Source organism: Aplysia californica, unplaced genomic scaffold (genome assembly GCF_000002075.1).
Source record: "Aplysia californica isolate F4 #8 unplaced genomic scaffold, AplCal3.0 scaffold00556, whole genome shotgun sequence".
NCBI lineage: Eukaryota > Metazoa > Mollusca > Gastropoda > Aplysiida > Aplysiidae > Aplysia > Aplysia californica.
The window spans coordinates 234583-259506 of record NW_004797826.1 but is presented as its reverse complement, the minus strand read 5'-3'; the positions used below and the strand labels follow the sequence as shown (position 1 = coordinate 259506).

General features: G+C 42.8%; 1 protein-coding gene across 4 annotated transcripts in view; it reads right to left on the bottom strand.

Annotated features, from left to right (window-relative positions):
- Positions 1 to 327: 327 nt before the first annotated feature.
- LOC101848541 overlaps positions 328 to 24924 on the bottom strand; it is a 72844-nt gene continuing 48247 nt past the window's right edge. For all 4 annotated transcript variants that reach the window (XM_005106791.3, XM_005106792.3, XM_005106793.3 and 1 more), the window contains exons 3-12: positions 24620 to 24847; positions 21784 to 21949; positions 13447 to 18283; positions 11212 to 11314; positions 8471 to 8578; positions 5816 to 5942; positions 3455 to 3555; positions 2413 to 2629; positions 1021 to 1079; positions 328 to 634 (exon numbers count right to left, since the gene is read on the bottom strand). In XM_005106791.3, the coding sequence (XP_005106848.1) occupies positions 602 to 634; positions 1021 to 1079; positions 2413 to 2629; positions 3455 to 3555; positions 5816 to 5942; positions 8471 to 8578; positions 11212 to 11314; positions 13447 to 18283; positions 21784 to 21949; positions 24620 to 24847 (5979 nt within the window). In that variant the 3' untranslated portion in view covers positions 328 to 601. The remainder of the gene's footprint in view (positions 635 to 1020; positions 1080 to 2412; positions 2630 to 3454; positions 3556 to 5815; positions 5943 to 8470; positions 8579 to 11211; positions 11315 to 13446; positions 18284 to 21783; positions 21950 to 24619; positions 24848 to 24924) is intronic.

The window sequence follows — 24924 nt, the reverse complement described above, 5'->3', positions numbered from 1 at the left end:
TGCACTGTTCATCAACGTTTCCAACCAAAGTGGTTTCCAGCTGATGTCTCAAAATGTGGGAGTTAAAATGCATGAATCAAATCCATTCTTTATATGGAAGCCCCCCCTCCCTACACCCACATTTTTTTCAAGTCATCATCTCAAAACCCTGCAGAAATGATAGGAACAAATTTTAAAGTCTGATGACCTACATGACGAGACTTTCAGCTTATCTCAACCAGATTCATCCATCATTTCATAAGTCTGACTGCAGTCAAACCTGCTCCAACAGTCACCTGTCCATGACAATCACCTGTCCAAATGACCACTTCTCTGCTTGCATTTTCTCTATATTATAATAACACAGTTCAAGATGTCCACCTGTCTATGATAACCAAATTTCTCCTTGACAATGAGTGGTCATATTGGAAAAATTTCAATTGTGTTAGCGAGGTTTCTCTTCAGTTTCTTCTGGTGGTTTTTGTCAATTGACAGAGTGACCTACATCCTACATATTATGACAAGTCTGACAGTAATTGCCTCATGACTCATACTAGGAGGTTCGCTTCTCCAGGCATGGTGATGACATCACATGGAGTCCATCACCTCCGCATGGCACCTGTCACCCCGCCAGATCTTGTAAAACTTTCGTCATCTGAAGGAGACATTTAAAAAAAAGACATAAGTAAACTTTAACATAACAGACATCAGTAAAAAGAAAACGCTTTTTGCTATAAGAAAGACCTCCATAAAAATCATACTTTCAGAAGTGGAACAATCGCATTACTGAACCATTGTTTACCTCAAGCTTGCGCTACAACGGCCACATTTTGTCAGGAGGGTTATCCCACTGTAACTGACGCGACATTTGGACGATACTTTCTTACAAAGATAACACTGTAATTCAATAGATCTATCAAGTAATTTATTTCCTCATGTTTGTATAAATCAGATGAGAACTAACAGGGGAATGCAAAGTAGAAAAGGAAGATTCTCAACTCCAGAGTTAAATCGTGATAAGAAGACAGAGGGGAAACTTACATCTGCTTTGGACCAGTCTTTTGCCGTCTCTCCTTCGTCGTTTTGTGCAGATGGATCTCCTGTGATGGACAGAGGAAGGACACACGTTATATAGTGAATAAAAATTTGCTCGTGTGAATGAAGATATGACACACACATACATACAAACATACAAACACACACTTAGAGCAGATGGGACACACATTACAAAGTAAAGAAAAAATTTGCTCGTACGAATGAAGAAATCACACAAACACACATACAAACACATACACACACACACCCCCCCCTCTCATCACAGATGCATGCACGTAAATCATTTTGAATGAGGTGAACAAATATTTAGTACAATAAATACAATGCGATTAGTAGGTTAAGAAAAATACCTAAATTTTAAAGATATATAGTCATTTACAAAATATTGTACTGGAGATGAAGCTACTAAGTAAGAAATGATTTATTGAGTAAAAATTGTTTTTAAAAAAAAGTTTACTCAGGGGAAGGACATAGGTTAAATTCAAAACTTTTGTACCGAAAGCACACAGTTGAATTCTTCCACCATTAGAGTGTCACTAGAGAGTACTTTACATTTACCTGATTCTATCTGTTGTCCCCAAAAACATGTTAAGACAATGGTAAAGAAGAGGAGTTGAAAACGAAAAGCACGACAACACCCACCAACCACCCATCAGGACCAGAACACAATAATACATGAAACAACAATGACAAAGAAGTAGAAAAAATTTGCAACAACAAGAACAGCAACAACAACAACAACAAAGACAGCAACAACAACAACAACAAGAACAGCAACAACAACAACAACAAGAACAGCAACAACAACAACAACAAAGACAACAACAACAACGACATGACAGGAACAATCTGCATCCTCATCTCTGTGTATTTGTCTAACACATCAGAGTTCCAGACAACAAACAAATGGATGTGGGCGGTTGGCGGGAGCTCTGACGTGGTTTGCTACTTCTTTTCTGTCAAACTTCTATTGTCCTTATCTCTCCTCCTTTTTTTGTGTTTGTAACTCCCTTATCAGACCTCCAAATCTCTGGCACTTATATTTATGGTGCTGCAAATGCCGTAGAACTCTTGCTAAAATAATTTTTTAAAACAATGGATGCCAAATTGCTACCCTAGAATTACAAAGTTCGATCTGCTCAGTACTTACAACCAACAATATGAACAACAGCTTCAATAACAATAATATGAGTAGCAACAACAACAACAACATAACACAAGCAACAAGAAAACAATGAAAATAACAACAACAAGAACAACAACAAAAACAATGTGATCAACAACAACAACCGACAACAATATGAGCATTAACAACAACTGCTACAATAACAAAAATAGCAGCAACACCAACAGCAACAACAACCATGAGAAGCCCACCTCCGGCGTGAATGATCATTCTCATGAGGTTTTGCTTCATGGCCGACTCGGTGCGGAGTTGTGCCACAAAGTGCAGACAGGTCTGTCCCGCTCTGGCGCGGTGGGTCACTAGCCCGCGGGCGTTGGCCGCCCCCACCGCCTTCAGCATCTCCTCCACCAGGTGCACGTCGCGGGTCTTGATGGCAAACATAAGGGGCGTCATACCCTGCAGGTTGTCCTGTACGGGAGGAACACATTTTTAAACCTATTTTTTAAAACACATTTTTTAAACATATTTTTTTAACACATGTGTCAAGACGTGGTGGAATCAGGCACTCATCAATTTTGGGGGCGTGAGGAGTTCACAAATCACGTCAGCTAAAATTTGGCCAAAAATGACCCCTCCCTCCCCCCTTGTCATCTTCTGTCATCTTTCCCAGGACCCCCCACGCCCTCCCCCCTAGTTAACATCAACCAAAATGTACACGTACATTTAGATATGACCTGTACAAAATGAATGTTATATTTACACCTTTGATCTTTATTTTAAATTTTAAAAATAAAAACTATTTGTTTATTAAAGAATACAACAAAGAAATACCTGAACTGTCAAGTTATTTATTAACAACTTTAACCAATCAAAATAATCAATAGCGTTAATTTTAGGCCAAGAAAATGTAGCCAATAATATTTTTTCTTCCTTTATTTTCTTTTTTCCCCCCAACCTTTTAGATCAACATGGATGACGTCAACTTTGTAAGGACACTCCCCTTCCCCCCCATGTCAACTTTTCACAGAACACCCCCGCCCCCCCCCCCTTTCGCTTTTCCCTATCATTATTACTATTATGACTATTACCATTACTATCATGACTATTATCTTATTATTATTATTAATATTATCATTATTATTATTTATTCTTTTAAAGTTATTATTATTATGACTATTACCTTATTATTATTATTGTTATTGGCTAATGATGACAATTACCGCATTAAATAATAATAATTATTATTAATATTAATATTATTATTATCATTATTATTAATATCATGACTATTACCTTAGCAGTGAGAGAGCATCTGTTATGAATCAACATCCAGATGATCTTGTCCCGGTTCTGCTGTGCGTGAACGTGGAGAGCTGTCATCAAGGGAGTGAAGCCTAAGGAGAAGGAGGAGAAGAGAGATTTGTGAGGGAGTTGAAGGACACACATGGCCCGGATCCTGGTCACGGGACGCTACTGGGTGTTTGTAAACGTAACTGAAAACTTACAAGGTCGCATTGGCAAACAAAAAAACCACACAACTACAATGGGGTTCAACAGAAAACAAATGCTGAGAACAAAAACTGCCCTTCTTAAATTTAAATATTTCTTTTTGCTTAAAGAAAATGACTTGACTCTTTTCCTACCAGGCCAAAATCCCCCACTGGCCCAGGGCTTTCCCCTGACCTATTTTTATGCCCTTACCCCACCACAGGAAAATGTCAAAACATCCACAACTAAACACACACAAACCATATCATATGGCCCATCAAACTGAACGTTAAAAAATAATCTATTAGATGGCGATACAATATTGAAGATTTATTCCAATTATATTAGTTTGGGGTTTCTAAAAGTGATTATGCAATATCGAAGGTGTCATATGAAATCAACAATTTTCCAGCTTTGAAAGGTCATAACTAACAAAGTGCAACAGCATCATTTTAACTTCCCAGGTAGGTTGCCTCAAGTAATGCGAAGAAATGCTGAAAGTTATGTAAGTGTACCTAATATAGAAGTGAAAGTATGAGACATATACTGAAGTCAGGGGAGCGCTTTTATTCTCATATTTATGTTTCGAAGGGGACATAAAAAGCGCTGAAAGGACGAAAAATCGTCAGTCAGTGCAATATTTTCTTTTGTGTCTGGTAACAGGAAGTTTATTCTATTATTTTGAAAACGTGGATCGGCCGAGAAATTTGTATCTTTTCATTTCTGGATTGGAATTGATAGCGAGCCACTCGAGCCGTATTTTGCGGCTCTCGGTACATCGAGGCCAAGTCCGCGAGCCGCAAAATGTGGCTCGTGGTAGGGAAAGTGTTAAAAGTCTAGATTTTGTCGATATTCTATTTCCTGACAAAGATTCTGATGTCCTTTGCCTTAGCTTTCAGAGAAAATAACAGAGCCCCCCCCCCCTGAAAAAAACAACAAACACAACCCCCCCCCCCACAAAACAAAGCAAAAAAACAGTATCCCTGCCTGGTTCTCAGTTTGAGAGATACAACAGTCATTAGTGTCAACTCCCATAAAAATTCCTTTGTTGAGAAATAAATCCTTTAAGAAAAGTCCTTTGGGAAAAAATAGTCAGTGTGTTTATTAGCATTTATTATTAAATCAAGCCTGACAATAAGACAGACAATCCTGGTTCAAAACCCTCAGTGTCCATCTGGAATGCCCAGAATATGAAAATTCAAATATAAAAATCTTTACCTGAGGATCTCTGACTCTATCTGACAGTAGATATAATTCCAGAATTTAATCATCATCAAGTGAGCTAGAAAACTAATTTAGCTTGCAAATTTTGAAAACCTTACAGTAAGTCCAAATGACACTGGATCGATAACAACAACAAGTCCAAACGACAGAAACTGAACTAACGATTATGTACATAACAATATGATTTTGCATTCTGAAATGGGCTTTTGGCTTTAAGTTCTTTCAAAGAAAAAAACCAACTCCATATAAAACAAACAAAAAAATCCCACTTAAAACCAAACCAAGAACCAGAGAAAAACCCTACATAGATACAAAGGGACAACAGCCCCCCCCCCCCCCCCCCCCTAAAAAAAAAAAGCCCCAATGAGAACTGGTGGAAAATCACCCAAGCTGAGATCATATCTCCACAAAATTGCGCCAGCGGACAACTCGGATCCGTCCTGTCGAGCCTGCAAGGAGGAGGACAGAACTATGAACCATGTGTTCCTGAGATGTCCCGCCAGCTATCGTGCTAGAACCCGTCTGCTGGGACATTTCAGTAAACCACTTTCAGCACTTTTTAAGGACCCCCGGGCGAGTGTTGAGTTGCTGTGTGCTGTCGGCATCGCTGACCGTTTATGAAGCCACAGCGCCAGAAGAGAGAGAGAGAGAGAGAGAAAAAAAGCCCCAACCCAACAGCAACCAAATAAACAAATAAACAAACAAAACAACAATCCCCCCAAAAAATCCACATAAAAACAAACCAACAACAAACAAAAAAATAAACCCATATTTAAAAAATCAACAACAAACAAACAAACTTCCCCCCACCCCCATAAAAACAAACCAACAGCAAACTAAAAAAATCCCCAAACTAATCTAACCACAAACATGCAATAAAAAAACCCCACCCAAAAAAAACTACAAATACAAACAAGCAAAAATTTCCCAATGAGTCCTTACCAGATCCGGGCCGCGGGGCGTCGAGGTACACTCCATCCTTGAGCAACAACTCCTTCAGGATGTCCGCGTGGCCCGTCTCTGCTGCCTCGTGGAGAACCGTCTGCCTGACCGTCTCGCTGCGCAGGTTCTGGGGAGTGAGCGCACACAGCCACATATCAGTCTTTTTAGTTTTAGTAAGGTTTTACTGCGCTCGCGACAGTATAAGGCCGTCTGAGCGCAAAGGAGTGGATGTCAACAGAGAAGTCCAAATGGGGAATCAGGTTTACTCTGCTCACCTCTCTAGCCTCAACAGCACAAAGTCTGCTGCGACTATCAAGGCACCCCGGAAATAGCAGTTCACCACAAGAAAGTGACACAACAAACATAAAATTATAAAAAAGAAGTAGAGGAAAATGACGATAGTAAGGATGAGAAAAGAAAAAGCAGGAGTTCCCCCTATGTTGTTCAGGCACAGTATGAGCATGACATTGATAAATCAGCCCATTTACAATTCTACAGAGCATAAGAACATTTTAATATCCCCCCTTTTGGAAATGGCCTAAAGACAACTTCAGTCAGTAGCACTGCCCTGGGGGGGGGGGGGGGGGGGGGGGGGGCACATGGGCACATCAATCTGAGTAAAGATTTCTTTGGTAAGTATTTTGCGGCACTGGCAACTGCCGGACTGTCTCACTGCGCAGGCTCTGGGGAGTGAGTTCACACAACCACAGACTAGTCAGAGTAAAGATCGTTTTGTTTTGGCTCCTCCGATACACCCCAACCTCCTTTTCTTTTCCACCTCCACTGCCCCTATCACACAAATATATGCGTAAGTGGTGCATTTCTCGACACACATACCTGTAATATTCATGCATGGTGATTTTTCTATTATTTCATCACTGTTATGCCTTTCTGTAAAATATATGATCATTGCTAATATCGATGCATTCCGTTTTCTGCTCCACAGAGCATACTTGTAATTTTGCCAAGAAAGTTCCACAAAATAAAATTTTACTGAACTTCTGGAAGAAATAACTATGTTCTTTCTCCTTAGTTGTACGTGTGAGTGCACATGAGCTTTGTAACACCTCTGTCATTGTAAATGACCAGGAAACATTTCTCTCTGTGAGATGAATTAGATTGTCATTGTCCTGCTTTCATCAATCTCCTTAGACAGAAACAAGATTGTCATTGTCAAAGAGTCCAGTTCTCCTAGCGAGAAACAAGATTCGTCAATGTCTTAATCATGCTCCTCCTTGAAAAAAACATGATTGTCATGTCATATCTAAAAAAAACAAAACAAGCACGGCACAGTCGTGACACAAGCAATGGCAATGGCATGTTTGTGAAATGTTCCGTATTGCTGTAATATTTGTATTTAATTTATATGTGTATAATCAAGAATGTACAGGGTGTCTAAAAAGGCACTAAAAGGGCAATAATTGGGTATCTCTGCACCAGTTTCAATAAAACTTCCAACAAACAAAATTCAACCATGAGGACATCGAGTTTGAAAAGATTTTTAGGGATATCAAGTTAAAAAAATTTAAACCAAAATTGGGTAAAACGCAAAATTTTACTTCCTTAAAGCGTTCAGCTACAGAGACGCGAGCGATCAGCGCGTTCTGGTTTCAGAACAGTGACGGTAAAACCATGACAGTCACATCAGATGGACATCTTACTGTGCTGAGAAAGTTTTGTGGAATCTTGGGGAGGTGGTATATTGCAGTAGAGGCCTGGTTCAAATAAGATGGGTCCACATCTCACACATCAAGAGTGGCCCTCATGTAGTTGTAAGAAAGGTTTAGGGAACGCCTTTTAAACTGAAAGTTTACAAATGAATGGTTACCATATTCTCCATAACTTGAGCCCTTTCAATTATTACCTTTGGGTTTTTTTAATTGTCAGAGTCTAAGGAAACAACCAACAAACAATCGATGAACATGAAATCCAAAAAATCAACCCAGAAACACACCACAGGGCCATTCAAAATTCGCAGTGGAATACTGAAGCTTTTAGTGGGAGATATGGCCAATACCCTGAGATTGAAAGAGCCATCACCTCCATGGGATTGTCTTGTAACATTAATTATGTATAAATTTGTTCGTTTATATGTTTTAGTAGAAGTTTTACGGTGCTCGCACCTGCATAAGGTCATATGAGCGCCATAAATTTGTTTGTCACTGCACAAATAGTGATCATTTGAAATAGAACAATATGGTTGATTTTTATGAAGTTGCACAGTTTTGTGTTTCACTCAATGTTGGTTGAAACAGTAAAAACTTCATATTTTGTTAATACTCAGATTGATTTTCTTCATATTTACAGATTTCATGTCCTTGTGGTTGAATTCCGTTTGTTCAAAGTTTAGTTGAAATTGGTCCAAAGATGACCCAGTTATTGCCCTTTAAAGGGGTGCTTTTTTTTTAGACACCCGGTATTTAAGTATTTATTTATATATGTATTTATGTTTGTATTTATAATAATTTATTAATGTAATGTATGTTTGCCATTCTGACCCAAATTTCCCCTTGGGGATCAATAAAATGTACTTTATTATTATTATTATTATTATTACTACTAATTCCCTTGAGAAAAACATGATTTTCATAGTCATAGTCAAGTTCCCTTGAGAAAAACATGATTGTTATAGTCAAATCCCCCTTGCCAACTCACAGCATTTGAGCCTGGACTGGAACACAAAATGTTTGGGTCAGCACCGTGGGACAACAGCAATTTGACCACCTCCAGATTTCCTCTCCTCACCGCCACAAATAACGCCGTCTGCCAAAACAGGATTGTACGTGAGACAACCGACATCATGTCCCCTTCAACATATTGGTAATTCACATAACTGCATGCAGCTTTCACTAACTGAAATATAAGATATCATAATAATTTCTTGATCCTTTAACGTAATTTATATAACTGCAGCTTTCACTAACTGAAAAAGTAGTTTCTTGATCCTATAATGTAATTCATATAATTGCAGCTTTTACTCACTGATATTTCTCAAATACCGGTACTTTATACTTTACTGATCTTTTTATGTAATTCGTATAACTAAAACTTTCATCAATAGAAGACAACATTAGAAATCATAATATATTTGTAAAAGACGTTTTCATGTGATTCAAATTTATTGAAACATTTATCATTGTAAGGTAACATTAGCTATCATATACATAACATTAGCTATCGTATACTTATTGGGGCCGTTTATGTAATTCTAATTTATTGAAACTTTCATCATTGTTAGATAAAAGTTGATATCAAATGTGTCATAACTTCATGGAATCAGGCTCTCATCAATTTTTGGGCAATTGGTGTTATTGGTATAATTTAAAAGCTTGCTCATTTTTCTTGCTTTTGAGGATGAAAAAAATACCTATCTATTCTCAATGGAAGTCAAGATATTTGCAATTGAAGAAGGTGGGGGTTGCTGGGTGTCAGAGGTAAAATTAGCAAGAAAGTGACAGCCAAAGTTTTGATGACATCTAAAGCTTGAGTGTCCTTGGAAACTGTCAATTTACATTTTTTGGGCCTTTGACCAACGTTTGTCAGTAAAATCCACACAGAAATATGTATTATTTTTAAATGGACATAAAAGGCGTTGAGCCAAAAAACCCCCCAAAAAACGTAATGAAAATTGTCCAACTGTAGGAAACATATTGGTTCTTTCGATTCCATTATTTTGACAAGTGCCTGATTTTACCACAATGACACACACACACTTTAAAAAACTACATAATATGTGAGGCAGTGTGGTGAAATCAGGCGCTCGTCAAAATAATGAAATTGAAGAAATAGGCATTTTTCTGCATGTTTGGCAAGTTTTATCTAATTTTTTTGGGGGGCTCAACATCTTTTATGTCTATTCAAGAACACCTTTCTGTGTGAATTTTACTGAAAAACGTTGATTAAAAGCACAAAAAATGTAAGTTTTCAGTTACCACAGGCTCTCAAGCAAAGGAAAGAACCAAGCTTTGGCGGCCATTTTCTCACTAATTAAACCCCTGAAACGAGACAACAGTCACCTCGGTCAAATACGGATATCTCGACTTCTATTCAAGATAAATGGGTATTTTTTCCCTAGAAGGCAAGACAAATGAGCATGGTTAAAGATGATACCAATAATTCCACATGCCCAAAAATTAACGAGCACCTGATTCCACCGCGTCATGCCACATATTATCCTCAGCAAGCTGTTCACTAAACTCAGAAAACAAAATTCATCAGGGAAGAGAAAAAAACCTGTTTCAGTTCTTTTGGATATTGTTACTATGTAATCTATCTTTTCTGGCTTTTATTAACATTTAGAATTTGAATTTCAACAAAATATTTCATAAGTAGGGCCTATATAATATTAATAAATAGCATTTGAATAGCCCAAATCCCCACTCAACTGCAAGCTCTATGCGCTTCACAATCTATACTATTGCCCCAGCAGACCGGAGAGCATTCTAAAACAACCTTAACTAACTGGGAAGCACACAGTGTAAGCGACTATTTATAGGTGCTAAATCACTAACATACTGATAACATCTTTTGCTGTCTATGACCGGGTACCCATTCCACCAGGGTTAAGTGAGGAAAATTCGAGTAAAGAGCCTTTCCCTGTGGCATAACGTTGGGCTCACGGATCAAACCCCCGAACCTGCAACCTCACGATTACAAGTCTGGCAGCCTAACCACTAGGCCACCAACGCCACTACATAAGCAACTGATACCAGAGATTATAAGAAACTGCAATAAAATTATTTTTTAAAAATTTTGGTCTAGTACACCTGAACAGCTGGCTGGCGCTTTTTATTTGGTAAGAAATCCTAGTTGGTGTTGAGAAGGGGGGGGGGGGGGGGGTGTCCAACTTCTTAATTGTTTCAAATGTTATTTGCAAGTATGTATATAAAAAGTGAGATGTGTTGACAAAATGAGGGATTTCTCGCAAAACAAGAATGGAGATATCGACACTGGGACCCGCTTTAGAGATTTTCAGTTGAAGCCATTTTCTTTTTGTTTTAGTTTGAGTTTTACGGCACTTGCAACACAATGAGGTCATATAAGTGCCAACGATTAGAGGAGTTACAAGAGAGTAACAAATACAAAAATAGAAGGAGGTGAGAAAAGGACGATAAATGTTTGATAGGAAAGAAGGAGCAAACCACACTAGAGCACCCGCCAACCACCCATAGCCATTTTCTTCAAGTCTATCTTGTCTTTTATTATTTCATACTTGCAAATTGTACAAACTCCACCTATAAAGTTGATATATCAATTTCCATAAGGCTAAAAGGCGAGAAATAACTCATTTTGTCTGCACAGCTCACAAATGTATGTTTGCTTTGGTATCCCAAATTTCCCTGTGGGGACCAACAAAGAGTAATTTATCATTGCTGTACGGAAGAGAAAGAACGGACCTCCTGGTTGTTGCTTAGGGTGTCGAGGGCGTCGTGGAAGCCAGGCAGGGAGGCGACCTTGACCCTTTGTAGCTGCGGCATGTCACACAGCCAGTGCACGTACCTGGGGACACACACAGGACACAGCTTATTTGTTTGCTCATGGAAAGAGAAGCTTGCCGACACAATAGTGCCCATTTAGAGAAAAGAAAAAGCAAGACAGGACAGAAACAAAACAGGGAAAGAAACTTTAGTTTTAGGAAGGTTTTACGGCGCTCGGAACTGTATCAGGTCATATGAGCGCCAAGGGGAGGATGTCAACAGAAAAGTCCAAACGCGGAATCAAACTTACTCTGCTCACCTCTCCAGCCTCAACAGCACAAAGTCGGATTCGACTATAAAGGCACCCCGGAAAAATAGCAGTTCACAAGAGAGTGACAAACATACAAAAGAAGTAGAGGGAAAATGACGGTAGTAAGGATGAGGAAAGAAAAAGCAGCAGTTCCCCCTATGCTGTTCCGGCACAGTATGAGCAGGACATTGATAAATCAGCCCATTTACAATTCTATTGTGCATGAGAACATGTTAATATCCCCCCTTTGGGAATGGTCTAAAGACACTTCAGTCAGTATTGGGGGGGGGGGGGGGGGTCATGGAAAGAGAAGCACGTTGACACAATAATGGCAATTTAGCGAAAAGAAAAAGCAAGGCAAGACAGACAGAAACAAAAAAGGGAAAGAACAAAAGCAGGGTCTACCAGAGGTGCATTCCAACTGCACACATAGCACACTAGCACATAGTAAAAGCAAGAAAAAACAGATAGAAACAAAACAGAGAAAGAAAAGAAGTAGGATCTACCAGTGGTGCCCTACAACCACCCATACACACACAGCCCCAGCATCAAGGTTAGTTTAGTTTTCATAAGAGCTTTTCGGCACTTGCTGCACAATCAGGTCATATAGGTGCCGAAGAATAGCCTTGTTACTGGAGAGTAACATACAAAGAATAGAAGGAGGAGAGATAAGGAAAGAAGGAGCCAACGACATCAGAACACCCGCCGACCTACCACGTACATTTATAAAATTTTAACGTAGTAACTGGAGACAACTTGAGAAGCCGTAGGCAAAAATTAGCAAGGTCAAGAAGAAGCAGTAGAAAGAAAGGCTGCAGAAAGAGTCAGGAGACAGAGGAGGGGGTAAAGGAGGAGAGGTGAGGGGGGGCAGAAAGTGGAGATGAAAGCAGGCGACAGAATATTGCTAGAGAGCAGGAAAGGACGTGAAAGGAGAAAATTATATCCGAATTCGAACACGCTACCTATTGAATGAGAGGCGAACACCTTAACATCTAGACCACAAGAGCCCCCCTCCCCCCAATCAGTACAATCTACAATATTCAGAAGGTGGACAGTGTCAGACACATCCAAGTTGAAAGGTAGAGATGTGTGAGGCATTATTTTCCTCATATGAGAATGGAACTTGCGTCCTTTGTGCTCCAGCCTAACCACTACATGACAGACGCTGTATGGCTCGTTCACTTTTGTCCGTCCACGTTTAAAAATGTCTAGCTCATTTATCTATTTATTTAGGCTCACGAAACTTTGAATGGAACTTCTGAAGGCCAGCGACCAAGCAGAAATATTTTGTTTTAAAATCTGGATCCACCAACAAAAAAGTTTTTCTCTTCGGGCCTTACTTATATTAAAAACCGCTGTTTGGACGCATACACAGGATCACTAAAATAAATGACTTACGGTGACCTTGCCTACAAATTATTCATTTTGAGACAGGGACACCACCTTGCTCCCATATTTCAGTGTAAGCTTGTAGATTTCATCCCCCAGCTGTCTGGACGTCTCTACATGCTTCGCTTAAGTCTAGAAAATTACTCACCCGTCTCTTGAATCGTGTTTCTTAGGCGTACTTTCGAGTGTGGTGTTAAGGAAAATATGTCAACTTTTAAATGTTGTAGGTGTAAGCTGTAAATCCTCTCCATTTTTTTTTTTTGGACCCCCTACTGTAGGCTTACATAAAAAAAAATATGTCGGAACCTTACTTTAAACAGAGAGATTATATTTTATCTTGTTTTAACTGCAGTCAGACGAAAGTGAACAAGCTATAGATGTTCTTCGAAAGGGAATTAAACCCTTACAAAAATCATCCCTCCTGCCTCTCCAAAATAAATAAAAAAATAAAAAAATAAAAAACAAACAAAAAGCACCCCAAAACCCGACAAAACCCAGCCTGGTTTTCAACTCACGTCTCTCCATCGTCGTCCTTCTCAAAACTGGGGATCTCAACACTGCTGCTCTCCAGGGAGATCTTCTCAACACTCAGGTCCCCCGCGCCTCTGGAGTGACCTTTCTCTGAACCGGAGCCTAGCGACATGTCTCTTTCCTCGCAACTACTCTTTGCACCAACAGCTTTTCGCACTTCAGACGATGTGGAGTTTGAGGCGATGCCATTCTTTGAATCTTTGGGCGGGGAGGGATTTTTCCCTTTTGATTTCTGGTTAGAAATACTGGGAGTACTTGAGCTGCCCCTCTCTTGGAGAAACAGGCTCTGTGGATCGTCCTTCAAGTCCAAGGGTGGGAAAGAATCAGCCAGCATGAACTGCTCCAGTTCGAGGTCAGATGGCGAAGAGGCGCGATTCTGATCTGGGAGAAAATCTGGCAATGTGGACGACCCTTGGTCATTAGGCCAAACGGGCGCTTCGAGCCTCAGTAGTTCCACAGGTGCAAGGCTCTGTGTGGCAGGACAGGGCAAAGATGGCTGGTTGCTATGGTTACCAGGGTGTTGCTGATGTAGGGTAAGTGCTCTCGAAGGATGTTGACCTGGCGAGGACAGACCTAGATATGGAGGATTTCCACTCTGCACCCTTTGAGCGGATTTTGTGGGTGGTAGAAATGTGGGAACGGCATTCACTTGAGAGGGGAGCTCTCTGGCCATGTGGTACCCTTGGGCTGTTTGAGGGACAGTAGACACGCCACTGGGTGAGGCATGGCAGAAGACAAGATTTGAACCACGGTTGTGTGCAGCTGCACTGACATTGGAGGGTGAGTGTTGAGAGGCAGCGGCGTAGTTCATCATTATGTTCGGGGTGTCCGCTCCACCAGCGGCCATGTGGCTGTCATGAGGAAAAGCTTGAGATGAGAACTGTGCTCCCTGCGGCACTGGATCCTGTTGTAATAACCACCTCTCTACCTCCAACCGCTTTTGCACTTGCGATTTAGACAATTGTGAACGCTGTTGAGACCTGGGTAAAGGTGATTGTTGTCGAGACCGCCTCTGTGAAGGTACTGGTACCTGCGTTTGTGAAGGTAACTGAGTTCGCAGCTCTGTTTGTACAGGGAACTGCGGGTATGACTGCTCTGAGGATGGTAACTGTACTTGTGACCCTGTCTGGTCCTGCATTTGTTGCGATATGTGTGTTTGATACTGCACCTGCTGTGGGTGCAGACGGTGGATGAGATCGCTGGGAGAATCCTGTGTCTCTAGGGGAACATACTTCATGTTGTTGCCTGCAGTCTGATAGTGACTTTGCCCCACAAATAGCATCCCATCGGCAGAACAAACCACATAATTCACGTTACCAGGCTGTTGTGTGTAGCTGTCTGGTGGGGGGTTGGCGGTCTCCTCCACAGATATGGACATGTCTGATGTGGTCAGGGAGGGCTCCTGGCCCATGCTGTGGTGTCTGCTGCTCTGTGGTGCTGGCTCCAAGTGGGGGAGACTGTCGCCGGAGCGCATGGACACATCGCTGGTCCCCCCTATGCTCATGTGACTTTGAGTAGATGGGAACCTGTCTCCCATGAACTTCCCACTCTGAGCGCCTGAAGAGGTAGTCGGGTAAGGTCGTGGTTTGACGGAGGGAACTTTAAAGTTATTGTCGTCTGATGCCGTTGCTGTGGATGTGTTTGTGGTACTGCTAGAGCTCTGGCGATGTGGCCTCCAGCCACCAGCGGGGTGTGTGGACTGGACCACAGCCACTGTTGGGCCAGTTTGGGAGTAGTGGTCAAGGGCTGGAGCCAAATCTAGCTGCTGTGTGCCAGGATAGATGTGTTGCCATTGACAGGACTGCAGTTGGGGTTGGGTGAACTGTGACTGGGAGGTGAACTGTGGGTGGGTGGGTTCTGACTGGGCATGTTGTGGCTGGGTGTGCTGTATTTGGGTGGGTCTTGGCTGCGCTTGTTGGGAGAATTTTGGCTGGGTGTATTGAGATAGCAAATAGTCCGGCTGGGACTGGTGTGGCCGGCTGTGTTGTGGTAGGAAGTACTGGAACTGAGACGGTGGAAGACTGGCTCGCGGAGCCTGCACTATGAAACGTCCCTTGGCATCCTGCCCCAGCACAGTTGCTTCAGAGAACTGCGGTGATGCCTCCGGCCCATCTCCCATCCTATAATGGCAAAAGGGCGCCGCGACAGAGCTCCCAGCCACTTCCTCATTCTTAGGATTCTTTGCTTTCTCCACCAGGCTTTGGCTGGTCACGGGGTAACCAGACGAGGTAGAAGCTTTGTGTGTCACATGGTGGTCAGGAGATGCCACCAACTGACTCTGCGGGAGCAAACCTGTACCCTGAACTTGCAGCGGACCAGATGGTGCTGCTTCAGGCGGGGTCACTTCCTCTCTCCCGGACGGCTGGGTAGACAAGGAGTTCAATGCTAAGTGATAGCGTAGTTGTCTCTGGACCTGTGAGTTCAGTGTCGGCCCCGAAGTTCTGAACCCAGTCGCATTAGGAGTTTGTGCAGAAGAGGACAGAGGGACAGTTTTACTCTGCCTGTCTGAACTAGAAGTCATCATTTCTGATGATTGTGCTTGCTTCCTTTTCACGGCTTTCTGCCTGTCTTCCTCTTGACTTGAAGAATTTGAGGCTGTGCTAATCTTTCTCTCTGCTAGGGTGTGGGCTCCTAGTGGTTCAAGACACTTATTAGCAGGAGCAAGGTGAGGCCTTAAATATTTCTCGAGACTCGTCTCCTGTTTCATTTGCTGCTTTCCCTCCAAACTGGCTTTCATGGAAGGTGTGATGTAGATATCAAAAGGGAAACTGTCCCTGTTGACCTGGACGACCCCACTAGCGCTCTCCTCAATTGTTCCTGCTCCAGGGATTGAGGGAAAGGCCAAAAGATTGACAAGCTCCTCCGAATTGATTGAGAAGAACTCTGTTTCCTCAGGCTTGATGGACAACATTTGGTGTTCACTGCTGTTAGCAGACAGCGGCTGTTCAAGGGCACGTTTGATGTCAGCAATGCGTTGTTCTTCAGTGAGAGAAGCAGACGCAGATGTTTGCTGCAGGACAGGAAACATATTTGTTTTTATTTTGTCCTCCGGACAGACATTTCTCCGCACTTGGTCTACTTGAGAGGAGTAGCTGGAGGAAGCCCCGCCACTACAAAAAGGAAGAGCTGCCGAGGGGCCGACAGCAGAACCAGCATCCACTCCGTGCACGCTTTGAGAAGATTTAAGATTTGCTTGAGGCAATTTAACATTCGCATTAGAAGATTTCTTATAAGCCTGTGAAGAATTTGTAGTTGCTGGGCTGTTTTTCTTGGAAGAAGAGGTGGTGGATGAGGTAGTTGCAGCTTTTCTACTTTCTCCTTCCGCATTTCTCCTGCTGGAAGAGTTGGCCGCAACTCTGGGAGGTCTTTGCTTGCTTGTTGTTGAAGGCTTGGGGTCAGACCGATCCTGTATGACCAGTAACTTTTGACCAAAAATCCCAGTCATTTCAAGGGGTGAGTCCAACAGGCTGTGATCAGACGGGTCAGAGATCCCTTCATCCAGATCCGGCTGGTGATAGAGATTACTATCAACCCATCTGGCAGTACGGTCTTGCTTCGGCTGGACGGGAACGTTGATGGGTGCCACTCTGCCGGCAGGCTTCACAGTCGATGACCTGCTGGAACCTGGTGCAGGAAGCATGTCCGATGGACACGGAAAAGGGACGCGGTACATCTGTTCCATGGACAAATCAGCCCCAGATCGTACTTTGGAGGCAGATGATGGAATGCTGTCGTACATTTGTTGAAGCAAGTCGCGGGAGTCGCGGCTGGAGGAGCCCGCGCCCTGGGCACCATGCTGCCAGGCACTCCCCGTGGCTGGGCGCTGGTGAATCACCACGTTCTGGCCAGATCTGACAGCATACAAGCCACGTGAGTCTCCAGATTCTTCAGTGGGCGGCCTTTGCTGCAACACCAGCTGTGGGTGCCTTGACCCTGGCTGTGCACTGTGACTTTCACCTTGATTCCAGACATGTCCATGGACAGGGCCCGACGTGCTGTGACCACAAGCAGCAGCAGCAGCAGTAGTCGTAGTACTGGTAGTGCTAAGGTGAAACCGTGAGTCGGGCAAGTACACATATTGTGAAACAGCGACTGGGGCAGTTGTAAGCCGGGGCGCAGCCTGTGAGGTCAGATACATCCCTGGAGTAGACACCGTCTGTGGAAACACACCCTGGCTCACCTCGACTCTACCTTGTCTGTCAACGTACCTGCCACGCTGAGTCTCAACTACGACGGGGTCAGAGTGTATCCCCATGGAACCAGAAACTTGCCTCACATTGGACATTGGAGACATCAGCTCAGGCGGGGACCCCACCAGCCTGCCCAGATTGGCAAGATCGTCTGGTAACAGCTGGGAATGCTCGGAGCTGACACTGTCATTGACAAAACCAGTTTGAGACGACTGACCTCCGTGATGTTGCAGAATCTCCAAATTTTGTTGCCCGTCGTACAGAAGGAAATCATTCTGTCTCAAATTCTGAGTGGGGTCAGCCTGATGAACAGTCAACGGGACTGTCTGCTGAAACTGACCCTGAGCGGGGTGTAAATGTGCAAAGGAGGTGTTTGAAGATGTCGTCACGGCGATGGAGAGAACATCCTCCGACACACTACTGGGGGCGTCTCTGCGGCCAGGGGGCCAGCATGGGTGCCCTTCCACGTGAAGGAGGAACTGGGACGGAGTGCTGGGCAAGGACGGGCCGTCTATCTGGATGGAGCAGGGGCTAGCGGCAGAGATGGACATGTTGTGGGCGCTGGATGGGACAGGGGAGGGAATTTGCTCTGTCTCTTTTGGGCTGGCAACTACTCGATCTTTTTCTACTTCTGCAGACAATAAAAATAATAATAATAATAATAATAATAATAATAATAATAATAATAATAATAATAACAATAATAATAATGATAATAATACTGGATAGCATTTGTATAGCACAAATTTCCCCTTGACAGCAATCTCTATGCGCTTAACCCATGGTGGGTCTATTCCCGTGTATTTATGGGACGCTCCGCTGGCCCGGTGGCCTAACCCCGTGTATTTACAGGAATCTCTTTAGTGATCGATATCTCCTGTGTTCTTCGGTTACTAGCTATTGGAAGCATTGAACCCACAGCTGAAACACTTGTTTCGTTTCTTTAAAAAATTTGGTGAATTGATGTGCGATACTTTTTTGAGATGTAGTGGACTAAGTCAATCCCCCCTGCATTGTGATAGATGATTTTATTAAAAACAGGGCACAAAAAAAAATTACTTAACACCCAGACCCGGCTATTTCAAAATATTGATAAATAAAAACTATTCGGATAAATTAGATGCAGTATTCTTTTTTTAAGTGAGAACATTCTTTCTTACTCTTGCTGCATTTTAAAAATTATGATAGCATTCAGAGTCTTTTTGTGATTAACATTTCAATATACCCCAAAAAAGTCAGGCTGCAATGGTAGTTGGGTGAAAAATAGCTCAACCCAGACCCATCCTGTTAAGCCTGAAGGAAGGAAGATGAGACTATGGACTACGTATTCCTGAAATGTCTTGCAGACTATCGTGCCAAAACACATCTGCTGGGACATTTCAGAGACCCATGTTCAGCACCTTTTAAGGACCCCCCAGGGAGTACCGAGTTTTCACGTGCAGTCGGCATGGCTGACCACTTATGATGTCACAGTGCCAGAAGGGAGGGAGAGAGAGAGAGAGATGTGGGAAATAAGAACCGTCTCCACTAAGAAACTGAATTCAAGTCTTCTGCCTGCACTGTGAAGAGTCTGACCCTTTCATCAAAGACACAGGTCAAATCAATGTAAATAATAAAGAGTACACAAATTAATTCAGAGCAGTGTCAGTGCGCAACCGGCAACCAAACAGGGAACCATCTACCGCAAGCCTGCCCAATGCGCGAGGCCCTTAGAAAGAAATACTGGCAGCAGCCTTCGCACTTGAGACTGGGATATCCATTTAAAGATAAATAAAGAAAAGAAGTAGAAGTACTGATTAATACAGACCCTGCCAACAAAACATTTTAAGGGGGGCTCTCGTGATCTAGATGTTAAGGTGTTCCCCTTTCATTCAATAGATCCCGGGTTCCAATCCGGATAGTGACGGAAAATTTTCTTCAATAAAACTTTTAACTTTAACATCCTTTCCTGCTCTCTAACAATGTTCTGCCGCCTGCTTTTGCCCCCACCCCTTCACCTCCTTTGCCCCCTCCTCTTGACTCTTTCTGCAGCCTTTCTACTGCTTCTCCTTGGCTCCTTTCAGCCACACCCCTGATCTTATGGTAGGAAAGATCTACACCTTGCCTTCTCGGACAAGGGTGAAAAATCTTGGAGGTCCAGTGTGCAAGTTGCGGATGTTAAAGATCCCTTGGGGGTCCAAAATCAATAAGAGTAGGATTCGGCTGCCACCCGGGCAAAATTCAAAATTTCCTAGTGATTGAAAATATCTAATTTGTCCCATTCGTGAGCGGTTGCGAGTGCCGCAAATCATGTATCAACTTTTTAAAAAAGCATTTTAAGTGCAATAAACATAACAATCACAGTAACAATCTTCAAGCACATCTGAGTCACTTTAAAATATCTCAGACCATTGTAAATGTACACAATTTGTGTTACTTAGTAACGTATAATAAACATACAAGTTAATGCTATTTCCTACTGTCTTAAACCATAATAAACTTACACCAGTTTGTCAAAGAGTCCGAACAAAATATGAAGTTACATTCTGCAAAATTAGCAAATCTAAGGCACTTTTCAATGTTATGAAGCTCTTACTTGTATTATAATGGTTTTGTGCTATAAACAACAAACTAGGTGCAAAAAAACCCAAAAAGAAATTAACTTTCATTTGATATACAATATTTCCTGAGCCCACACAATAAAATAAAAATGTGCTAGAAGGACAAAATGCAAGTCAGATTGGGGTGCTATCAGGGAGGGGAGAATCATCAATACAACATAAGAGTCACGTCGCGGTGGAATCAGGCGCTCGTCAATTTTTCAGCATGTGGGGCTATTGGTGTCATATTAAAACTTATTCACTTGTCTTGCTTTCGAAGAAAAATAAATAGCCATCTTTCTAGATAAGACGTAGAAATATTTGTGACTGAAGGAGGTGGGGGATTGTGTGTTTTCAGAGGTAAAATTTGCAAGAAAATTGCTCTCACAACTATGGTGACTTCCATAGCTTGAGAGTCTTTGGAAACTGAAAGTTTACATTTTTGTGCCTTTAATGAACATTTTTCAGTAAAATCCAAAACAGAAATATGTTTTTAAATTAAAATAAAACGAGCTGAGCTAAAAAACCAAAAGTGCGATAAAAATGACAAAACTTGTGGAAAAATGCCCTTTCCTTTGATTTAATTATTTTGACGACCACCTGATTTCACCATGATGCCTGACATATATGTCTGCCGGTTTCGCAATTTTTATATTGAATTTTTATTTTTTTGGCTCAACACTTTTTCTGTTAATTTCAAAACACATTTTGGGGTGGATTTTACATAAACACGTCGACTAAAACGAGTAAAGCGCAAATTTTCAGTTTCCAAGACTCTCAAACTATGGAAGTTACCAAACTTTGGCTGCCATTTTCTCGCAAGTTTACCTCTGAAAGCAAGCAACCCCCTCTTTCCTCAATCACAAATATCTCGTCACCTATCCAAGATTAATGGGTACTTTCTCATCTAGATCAAGACAAGAGAACAACCTTTAAGATGATGCCAATAACTCCACATGCCCAAAATTTAACCAGAGCCTGATTCCACCGTGCTGTGGCACATATATGTGTGAGGCAGCGGGGTGGAATCAGGCTCTCGTCAATTTTTGGGCATGTAGAGTTATTGGTATCATTTTAAAGCTTGTTCATTTATCTTTATTTAGATGAAAAAAATATCAATTTATCTTGAATGCTAGTCGAGATATTTGTGAATGATAGAGGTGGGGGTCACCTGTTTTCAGAGGTAAAATTAGTGAGAAAATGGCCACCAAAGATTAGTTATTTTCTTAGCTTAAGAGTCCGTGGTAACAGAAATTTTACATTTGTTGTGCCTTTAATCAACGTTTTTAAGGATAATCCACACAGAAATTAGTTCTTTAATGGGCATGAAAGGTGTTGAGCCAATAAACAAAAATTTGATAAATATTCACAAACCGGCAGAAAAATGCAAGTTTCTTCACTTTGATTATTTTGACGAGAGCCTGATTTCACCACGCTGTCTCACATATATTTCAGCCAGTCTACAGAGGGTGTACAAAACAAAGTACATTTCAAAGAAAAGGAAAGAAAAAAACCCCCAGCATCCAAGTAATGTATTCCAACAAAGTCTCACCTGATTCTGGAGAACTTGAGGCATCTGCTGCCATAGCAACGGCGGAAGGAATCATGTTTTTGGCATCCACCTCTACCCTGGGTCCGTTGGGGCCATGAACAAAACGAACAGGGTACTTCCCTACCACAGTTGCCCCGCCACCATCTAACGGCAGCACATGGCCTTTCTGGAGAGAGGAATGAGAGACACAATGAGCAAGCATCCAGGGAGCAAAGGGAATGTTTGTTTTAGTAAGGTTTTACCACGCTCGCAACTGCATAAGGTCACATATGAGCGCCAAGGGGTGGACGTCAACAGAGAAGTCCAAGCGGGGAATCAGGCTTACTCTGCTCACCTCTCTAGCCTCAACAGCGTAAAGTCTGCTTCGACTATCAAGGCACCCCGGAAATAGCAATTCACAAGAGAGTGACAAACATTAAAAAAAGTAGAGCAAAAATGATGATAGTAAGGATGAGGAAAGAAAAAGCAGCAGTTCCCCCTATGTTGTTCCGGCACAGTATGAGCATGACATTGAAAAATCAGTCCATTTACAAGACTACTGTGCATAAGAACATGTTAATATCCCCCCCTTTGGGAATGCCCTAAAGACAATTCAGTAAGTAGCACTGCCCTGGGGGAGGGGGAGGGGAGATAAAGTGTTTTGTTTTGTTTTAGTAAGAGTTTAACGGTGCTTTCAACTGCATAAGGTCATATGAGTGCGCGAAAAAAGTTGGTTCTGTTCACAACAGCACATTGCACAGTCTGGTTTGGGTGAACACGTTCACTAAAATGCTAAAATATTAAAATTTGGTGTAAATATACATTTTTTAAATAACATAAATTAAAATTTTTAACGATTTCATTTACAACTTCCCATAAAGGCCAATGGCCTTCATAAAATCCAGAATTCTGTTGGGATCAACGACGGAAAGCAGTTTTTGCAATTTTTTGCATCTAAAATATTTCCTTCAGGTCTTTCCGAAATCTAGACATTCTGTTAAAATATGTCTAACGGTAAAATCGGTGTCGCATCTGACACAGAACAGCTTCTCATCTCCCTGAAGGAGGTATTTATGTGTCAGGATCGTGTGTCCGAAGTGTAATTGAGTAAAAATGACTTCGTCTCTTCTGGAGAGGCCCGAAGGTTTTCATGGACCCAGTTTGGGCTTGATATTGTGTAATCTATTATTTACTTGATTTTTCCAATGAGTCTCCCACAGACTGGAGGTGTAGTTTTTTTACTTTATTTTCAAAGACAGGCTGTGGGAGAGTGTTCGTGTTGATCCCAACAGAAGGGACAAGGACTCGTTCATCAGGAGATGTGCCTGCTCCTTTTGGAGAAGTGACGGACTCCGCCCTTCCTGGGGACAGCCTGGGGAGGGGTGTCAGAGCTGTCCTCCTTCATTGGTTGGGGGGAAGAGGGGGGAGGGGGCACCTCACGCTCCACCAGAGGAATGGGGTGTGAGGTGGAAGAAGAAGAAGAAGGAGGAGGAGGAGGAGGAGGAGAAGAAGAAGGAGGAGAAGATGAAGAAGAAAAAGAAGAAGAAGAAGAAGAAGAAGAGGAAGAGGAAGAAGAAAGAAGAAGAAAGAAGAAGAAAAAGAAGAAGAAGAAGAAAAAGAAGAAGAAGAAAACGAAGAAGACGAAGGAGAAGGAGAAGGAGAAGGAGAAGGAGAAGGAGAAGGAGAAGGAGAAGGAGAAGGAGAAGAAGAAGAAGAAGAAGAAGAAGAAGAAGAAGAAGAAGAAGATGAAGAAGAAGAAGAAGAAAAAGAAGAAGAAGAAGAAGAAGAAGAAAAAGAAGAAGAAGAAGAAGAAGGGATAGAAGAGGGGGGAGAGGAAGAGTTCACCCCGTCCTCCTCAAAAAATCCCGAAGCGGTTAGAAAGTGGCACCTCAGAGGTAGGTGTCAGAGGGATAGAAGGGAGCTTTTTATTTGTCTTCAGTACAGTGACATGCCTGCTGACTGTGGGCTTTGGGAAGTCGGCAGTTGAGGTACTGATCGACCTCGAGACCACCCGGGCTGCCTTTGGGTATGACCGGCCAATGACTGGAGTCATAATTGGCGGGCAGACAGCCTTTACGGGCCTTCTGGAATGAGCAGCCATTTCACGCCTTGTACTCTTGGATGGCGCGTTCTTGGAGCCGCACCCGCTTCTGCGAGCCGAGACTTTTTCACATTGTGAGCTGGGGTAGGGTCATTAGGGTTTTAAGATTCCACAGGAGTTTTGTAGGAGTTTCGACTCCGGGGCTCCCTGCCCGCCACCGAGCCCAACAAGGGAAAATATTGCTTGGATAACCAGAGCTGTGCAAGGGCTACCCCAGAGCTACACTCTTCACAAGAGTGAGCAAGACCTTCCCGTCAAGACTGACCCAGGGCCTGAAGGGGTTTCAGCTCTCAACCGATTGAGTGGCATGGGCCATGCCATCCTCCCGTCTAAGAGGAAAACCTGGGCCAAAGAGGTGTGTTGGCAAGGGACAGTCCGCAGACTGATCACAATCTCACCTCAACTGCCAGGTACCCGGTTTCCCTCCACATGGGTCGCTCCTCACGGTTAACGAGGTGCCCACTCTGTGGGAAGGGTGACCTCTACTTTTGCTCCACATGAGGTCGGCGGTGGAAGAAGAGATAGAAGAAGGAAGGAGAAGAGGAAGATACACCAAAGTCTGTGTCGCATCCGGATCCCAGAGGGTTTGGGTCCATACGTGACACCTCATCATTGAAGGGGTTACACCTTCAGCAGACAAGGCAGTGGGTCGATTTATATCCCCCCGACCCACTGGGGGTGGGAGATAAAGAGTTAAGCAGTTACGAAGAATAAAGTCGGAATCATAAAACAAGGTGCGATGAGAAAAGAAAATACCGGAAACGGGAAACTTGGACTGTTGCTGTTCCTGCTGTTGCCTGGGGGCATGATGATGGCGGAGGCTGTGGTGGTGACGATGCTGTTGACAACCGTTGTGGCGGCGGGCTGCTTGGGCTGGATCGGGCACGGTACCATCGGTCGGCGGGGAGCAGGGCTCCTTTTGGGACGCCCCACGGGTCTGTTGCCTGAGGGTCCCCTGTCCGTTAAGACCCGGTCGCCTTCCTCCTTTTGAAACGTACAGGAGCAAGAAACAAAAGGGAAAGTTGTTATTGCTTTACAGTGCGGACAAAAATTTGTGGCGC